The sequence below is a fragment of the Penaeus japonicus genome, unplaced genomic scaffold (genome assembly GCF_977035675.1).
Source record: "Penaeus japonicus unplaced genomic scaffold, GWHDUDI00000001_assembly GWHDUDI00000010, whole genome shotgun sequence".
In the NCBI taxonomy this organism is placed as follows: Eukaryota; Metazoa; Arthropoda; class Malacostraca; order Decapoda; family Penaeidae; genus Penaeus; species Penaeus japonicus.
The window spans coordinates 39,258,349-39,265,848 of NW_028234412.1; the positions used below are offsets into that span (position 1 = coordinate 39,258,349).

General features: G+C 36.9%; 1 protein-coding gene across 15 annotated transcripts in view; it reads right to left on the reverse strand.

Moving 5' to 3' along the window:
- Tao (Serine/threonine-protein kinase Tao) overlaps positions 1-7,500 on the reverse strand; it is a 40,908-nt gene that overhangs the window by 18,457 nt on the left and 14,951 nt on the right. For 4 of the 15 annotated variants that reach the window (XM_086541335.1, XM_086541334.1, XM_086541336.1 and 1 more), the window contains 6 exons: positions 7,169-7,318; positions 6,558-6,753; positions 6,179-6,291; positions 4,339-4,554; positions 1,891-2,044; positions 123-718 (listed from right to left, as the gene is read on the reverse strand). In XM_086541335.1, coding sequence (XP_086397461.1) covers positions 123-718; positions 1,891-2,044; positions 4,339-4,554; positions 6,179-6,291; positions 6,558-6,753; positions 7,169-7,318 — 1,425 coding nt within the window. Of the gene's footprint in view, positions 1-122; positions 728-1,890; positions 2,045-4,338; positions 4,555-6,178; positions 6,292-6,557; positions 6,754-7,168; positions 7,319-7,500 lie in introns of all 15 variants that reach the window. The other 11 variants (XM_086541339.1, XM_086541338.1, XM_086541340.1 and 8 more) reach the window with 3 other exon arrangements.

The window sequence follows — 7,500 nt, forward strand, 5'->3', positions numbered from 1 at the left end:
GTCTAGCACATTTTATAGCACATGTTACAGGATCAAGTTAATTTGGGAGTGTGGTGCACCGTCCAAGCTAACGAGCAGGTGGCAACGTGAGTGGTGGAAGGCAAAGGGGAGGAGCCGCCTACCCGTCCACGGCGCGACTTGACGGTAGAAGACGCGTTGTTGGTGGCGTTGTTGTTGGTGGTGGTGGAGGAGGGGGCATTCTGCCCCGGAAGCTGGAGAAGGAGGGTAGGAGTGGTGGAGGATGTTACATTAGTGCTAGTGATAGTGGACATGGTTGCAGCATCAATGACTGATGGTTGTGTGTGTGTTGATGGCGGTGTTAATGGATGGTGATTATTGTTAGGTATACCTAAATCTGCTTGTAAGGATGAAGAGGATGGTGATGGTGAGATTGAAGGCGTCGTTGGAGTGTGGTGGTATGGCAATGCGTGATGCTGTGGCTGAGGGGAGTAGTGTGGCTGCTGGTGATGGTGATGTGACGGATGGTGATGATGTGGTGGCACTTCTGGAGGAGCTATATATGGCGAATGTTGTTGCTGCAACATTGGCTGAGGCGTCTGATATGGGAGATGAGGATGATGGAGTAAGTGATGGTGATGGAGGGAGTTGGTTGAGGATGACTGGGACTGGGATGACTGACTGACCCCGGCTGACTGGACCGACTGTTCTGACGTGATGCTGTTACTCTTGCTGCTGTCTCCACCGGCGGCATCTTCCTCTGTGGAGTCTGTCAGTCAGTAAGAGTTCATTTGTTACTCTAGATGCTTACTATATGTAAGCATTGCATCATCTAGAGTAAGAAATTTCCAACATGCATACATATATATATAATATATATATATATATATATATATATATATATATATATATATATATATATATATATATATATATATATAAACATATAAACCAACAATAAAAATAGGTATATTTCACATGTTTTTGTTCTTTTTATGTCTAAATCATGAATAATTTTTGACAAAAAATATCTTATGCTTAAATAATTTGTAAAAATATCATAGATCTGTACTTTATTACACCTAGAGATTAAAGGGCACTGTCTTACCAAGTAAAACTGGAAATTAATCTTGACACAAGAAAGACTGAATGAATAAATCAAAGCTTACAAAAAAAATTATTTGCTTCTCCTGTAAGTAAGGTGAAACAGTTAGCTCTTGCAATATCAGAATAATTCATCACTTAAATTTAGTCTAAGCTTGAGAGCCAAAATAGCAACTTTAAAATTACAAAGCATTTCCCATTTCTCCGTCAAAGAACTATTCCACAATAAATTTAACCATTTAGCACTTTATGCAAGAAAAATTACATTAACCTTGTATAATAATCAGGAGAGTAACTATACCTCCATTGCGAATCATCATGTGTCTCACAACTTCACCATAAATATATCATTTATTCTACAACACACATCTTAATCTCTGGACTCAAACATACATAATCACTTATCTGTGTAGGGATTTATATGTACATGTATGTATCTGTATAAAAAAAATATATCTACATATAAATGTATACATCAATTAAACTCTCTCTAAGTGTATCACATGTTCTGACATAGCTATTTCATCACTACTACCACAAACAACCATCAACTTGAAACTCATCAATTCGCTTCAGTTTACTTTAGAATCTTTCTTCTCACTGCCCTTTTACAATCTCAAAATTAAAATTAAGTGTGTCATTCCCGGTCTTGCTTCACCCGTTTCAAACCTCCCCTCTTGCACGCATAATTACGCACGCACACACAACGTACAAGTATTGCATGTACACATCACACCCATTAGACATATATAGCTGAAGCTGTATGACCACAGTGACATTTCCAATTACCAAGTTCAAGCTCAATAAAAAAGAAAACTGCAACCTCACCTTCAACATCACCTTGCTGACTTTCTGTTTCATAAAGAAGAATCTTCTTCATTTTCCTATAATTTAGATTATCAAATTCACGCACTGCTTTCTTTGTACGTGCAATTAGATCTAGGATGATGTGGCACGACCGATGTCTCAAAATAAATTCGTGCTGCAATAGAACAGCTCAATTGGTAAGGTGGAATTATATGCATTAACGTGAACAACAAAAAATATGCTAAAAAACATGTAAAAAAAAATGAAATGAAAAAGAAATAAGAAGAATATAAATAAATAATCATAATAGTAATAACAATAATAATAATAAAGATGATAACCATAATAATTATAAAAATAGCAATAACAATCATCATAATCATAATACAATTACTGGAACAATGTAAAATGCTTATCTAAAAGTCATGATTTCAACAGATTACAAAAAAGGGGAAAGATGGAAAAAGCGAGAGAGAGAGAGAGAGAGAGAAAGAGAGTGAGAGTGAGAGAGAGAGAGAGAGAGAGAGAGAGAGAGAGAGAGAGAGAGAGAGAGAGAGAGAGAGAGAGAGAGAGAGAGAGAGAGAGAGAGAGAGAGAGGAGAGAGAGAGAGAGGAGAGGGAGAGAGAGAGGAGAGAGAGGGAGAGGGAGAGGAGAGGAGAGGGAGAGAGAGAGGGAGAGAGAGAGGAGAGAGAGAGGGAGGAGAGGAGGAGAGAGAGAGGGAGAGAGGGAGAGGGAGAGGGAGAGGGAGAGAGAGGGAGAGAGAGGGAGAGAGAGAGAGAGGGGAGCGAGAGAGAGAGAGAGAGAGAGAGAGAGAGAGGAGAGAGAGAGGAGAGAGAGAGAGAGAGAGAGAGAGAGAGAGAGAGAGAGAGAGAGAGAGAGAGAGAGAGAGAGAGAGAGAGAGAGAGAGAGAGAGAGAGAGAGAGAGAGAAAATTATTCATCAATCATCAGAAGAAAAAATATATATATATCCTTGTGGGTTATGACACATGCAGCTCTCACACTGGTTATGTCCTGAACTATTAGCTCTCTTGAAGAAGAAGAATTGGTGAATAATTGAAGAAGAATTAGTGAATAACAATGGACTTAATGGTAATCTTGGACTATAGATCATCAAAATCATTCCTTAATTAAAGTTACTATAGTCTGTTTATATTGATTTGTCCATTGAATACCATAAAGTGGCAACTAAGCATTACTGACTCGTGATTGCCTGACATCATTAGTTATTTGTGATAAATATTCAAACTAACAATTCAGCTATACATTTGATTTTGTAGATAAAGACCGAACCCTTGCACATTCACATACAGATCCCAAACTGGTTGATGTGCAGCCATGTTGTACAATACAAACAAACCAATCACAATCTTGTATTAATGACTCTAGTCTAATCACCTACAAATGAACAACAGTTATTATAAATTATTGTAAGTTACCATTCTTTCTTTTGTTTCAGTTATGTAAAAAGATATCTAATTGTGTAAGTAGAAATAGAAGGTGTCTCAATGATTATATACATGTAAATTATTTAAAGTACTCAAAGCAACACTTCTGAAAGTAAATGACATACAGTAAATTATTGCAAAACATTTCATTTGTATTTATACCACATAGCTAGATGTTTTTTTACAATCTTGAAATAAGAAAGAGAATAATCACTTAAAGCCCATTCTTCATTTGTGTGCTATCAAGATAAGACTTGTCTTTTGTGTGCTTGCTTTGTAATATCCATAATATTGTAGCAAACTGACCATTTTGGAATTAATGTATGAATATAGAAGGGTTCTATGTATATCTGTATCGAATCTATAGAATTTATAGTTAGAATATTGATCACAACAAACCATACTTTTCCTATTCAGTGTAATGCTGTAATGATTCTTCCACCCACTGAACTTATAAATGAATGCAAGACCTGTCAATTTAAGTTAATCAATATTGCTCTACAGTAGGATATGAATGTTTGTAACTTCTTAATCTCTTCTTCAACTTCAGTCATGATTGACATATGTAAAAATCTGCAATATGATTTCTTTCCAGCATACTATGATATTTTGATATATTTGTCAATAGCATACCTAAATATAATAACTATAATCATTATAATCAGGGGGTCACTGAATTCAAGATCAAATTATCCTCTACATATATTTGCACACTAGAGGATGTAATGCCTTTTCAGGTTAGTGGAACATCTCTTTTTCTTTTTTTCTTTTCATTTTATAAAGTTGCCTCAAAAGGCACATTTTGTGAATTTCATCCATTAAAAATCTGGCAGCACTGTTGGTACTAGAGGTTCCAAAACCAATCTCTAGAGTTACTCAATTTTTACAAATCTTTTCTCATTATATACTCAAAACTGGACTTTATATTACATTTTCCATTATATCTTGACTGCTACGATGATTTTTTCAGAGGCTGTTTCTGGGATCCACAACACAGATATTAGATACTCTTTATACACGTACCGACAAGAGCCTAGCAGAGGTAGGGCGATCAGGTGGGTTCTTCTGAAGACATGACTCAACAAAGTGCTGGAATTCCTTTGACCATTCTGGGGAGGACATTTTTGGGGCAACGTTTTGGGCGATGTGGTACAAGGCACTCATGGCATTCATGTTGAAATAGGGCGGTTTGCGCTCAGCTAGTTCTATGCATGTGATGCCTAAGGACCACACATCTACCTGTAAATAGGAAAAAAAAAGAAAATGTATTAAGCTTCCTTAAGAGAGACAGAATATGTTTATACAATATCTCTTACCCTGATTTTCCATCAACATGTTACAACATCCATACAAGAAAAAAACTCTATTAATCCATTGTGGATGGGTGTCATGATATACATGACAATAATGAGTGAGTGATGGTGACAATTGCAATCATAATTACTATAAAATTGCTGTAATATTAAGCAAAGTGGGTTTCACCTAAAATCTAAAACCTAGATGGCACCCATTTCTCCAAGCACTAGCAGAAGAGAGAGCCTTGAATGGCACCCACCTATGGTCTCTAGCAAGTACTATCTCTACACTGAAATAAAACCCATCCTGGAGACTGGGCAAGCAAATCTATCCCCATCTGTAATGGGTTAAGATAACTTGTAATTAATATCATGAACATGATATAGTATAAATGCAACATTATTAATTCAAATACTGATATCTAATAACCCCCTATGTATACAAGACTTGCCCACTATTTTTTATTCATCATCATCTAGATAACAATAATAATAGATATAAAAATTATTTTTCAAGGGATGGGGTTAAAAGGTAGGTTCAGATATGCCTAGTAATTGAATCTAAGCACTTGTGAAGATATCTATGTGTTGACCTGATGACACTAAGATTGTTTTTGCTATGCCTGGACACAACGTCGTGGTATTTAGAAATGTGCATGCCTAACGCCTCAGGCTATTCGTCCACTGAAGTGGCAGGTACCTGTTGCACGCACGATCACCCAGCGTGCCAGCCATAAAAAAAAAAAGTCATGACATGATATTGCATTACTGGTGAAAAGCCCTGCAATACCTTGACATGATATCCATAGTTAACAGGTTAAAAATGGATTAACTAAAACTTTCAAATCAATTCTGGAATGAACTGCACAAGTTTTGGCCTATTGGCAGGTGTCATGGTGTACATGACGTTAGTCATCATGGCATTTTTAATGAATGGGGGAAAGTGGATCATTGTTTCTTTATTGTACTATGAGTAATAACTCTCTTTAGTCACTGATGGAGACTAGTGTCCAGTGTCGATAATGTGGCGCTGTGCCAGTATGGCTCCTTTGGCTGTGGCACTCACAGTCCTAAACACAGGCTTCCTTCCTTTTTCCTATCTCTTCATGGAATCTTTATTGTGGATGATTATTTTTTTCGTTTTTGTTTATGAAAATAAATTAATACGAAAAAAATAATGTTGCTTTTTGTTCTCCCATAAAACTGCAATACTATCTCACTGATCTTGCTGATTTGGACCCTACACTACAATTCTAGTCTACTGCAGCATTTATAAAGCCTGTCAAATGGTACATAAAAGTCTCACAATATGGTAAAACAAATAAAACAAAAATAATATGAACACAAACATGGCCCTAGTATTATAATGTGTGAATGAAACAAACTCTAAAGGTAGCAATATATGGCATGAAATTGCCTCACTCTGAAAGAAAACTCATCTGGGGCGCTGTGCAGGTGGCACTTGTACCCATCCTAAGTACCAGTCAGGCAAATCTATCCCCACCTGCAATGGGTTAATGGATTCTCACTGGGAAATAAGAGAGACTTAGTAAATATACAATGCATACCTTTCCATCATATTGTCCTTCATCCATAGCTAGAATCACCTCTGGAGCCATCCAATATGGTGTCCCAACAAAACTATTGGCTGGTGATGCAATACTTGCACTACCAAAATCAGCTGAAAAAGATAATTAATAAAGGTTAAATTTGTGATGCAATTTAGCATGCCTCTGAAAATATTTTGAAAATCCCTCCCACAGTAAAGTTTTTTATTCTACTATTTTGAAAAATGAAAACACATCGAAACTCATCTCAATACAGAAACATAACTTTGAAACTAGATGGCTGCTCCGTATCATGGGACTTCCAAACCTACACCAAATACCACCAATCTATAGCCAACAACAAACAGCCTTGCACGGCACAACCACTGTGTAAACGCACCCAGTTTTACGGTGCCGTTTTCGGTAAGTAGAATATTTCCAGCTTTGACATCACGGTGAATCTTCCCCAAAGAATGCAGATACGCAAGGCCGGAAAGACAGCCCTCGCAAATGGCACTGATTTCTTCTTCTCTGAGGGGTTGACGGTGAACTTCTATGATGTCTGATGCCGATCCTAAGCAGTATTCCATTACCAACTGGAAGTGGAAGTAAAGCATTCAGTAACAATAATAATAATGAAAAAAAACTAACAAAGTGAAGAGGGGAAAGAATGGAGTGATTTATTGGAATGAGTAAGTGTATAATGAGTGAATATAGGTGGGATCAGCTAGTAGAATGGGTGAGTGAGTTGTATAAGAAGCATGCATGAGAAGAACAGGTGAATTGATGAGCAAGTGGAATGAGTGGTTGCTTGAGTGAATGAATCAATTGGGTGAGAAATGAGTGCAATGCGGGAACAGAATGGGTAAACTGAGAGAGTGCATAAGTTATTATGAGTGGAATGAGTAAATAGAATAGTTACATCTGACTCTATAGAAAGAGAAAAAAAAATCCATATAATTTCAGAATAAAACATGAACTCACAAGAAGAAGGAAAAAAAAAATACTCACCCATACTGTAGATTCCTTGAGGTAGCATCCTCTGTAAGTTACTGTGTTTGGGTGACGGAGATTACGCAAGAACCTTATCTCCTTCAGGATATCTTGCCACTTCTCTGCACTTTGTTTTCCATTGTAGGACATTTTCTTGATAGCCACCACCTGAAAAAGAAATAAGCAAGACACTGTTGAGGGCAAATGTTCACCAAAAGCTTTGAAAAAAACAATGCCAAAATGCCAAATAAGGTGATACCATACAAAGTTAAATATTTCATTTCTGTGTCTAGAATAACCGCTCTATAAATACACTGCCAATGACATTTACAAAATTTCAGCAAGCAGGC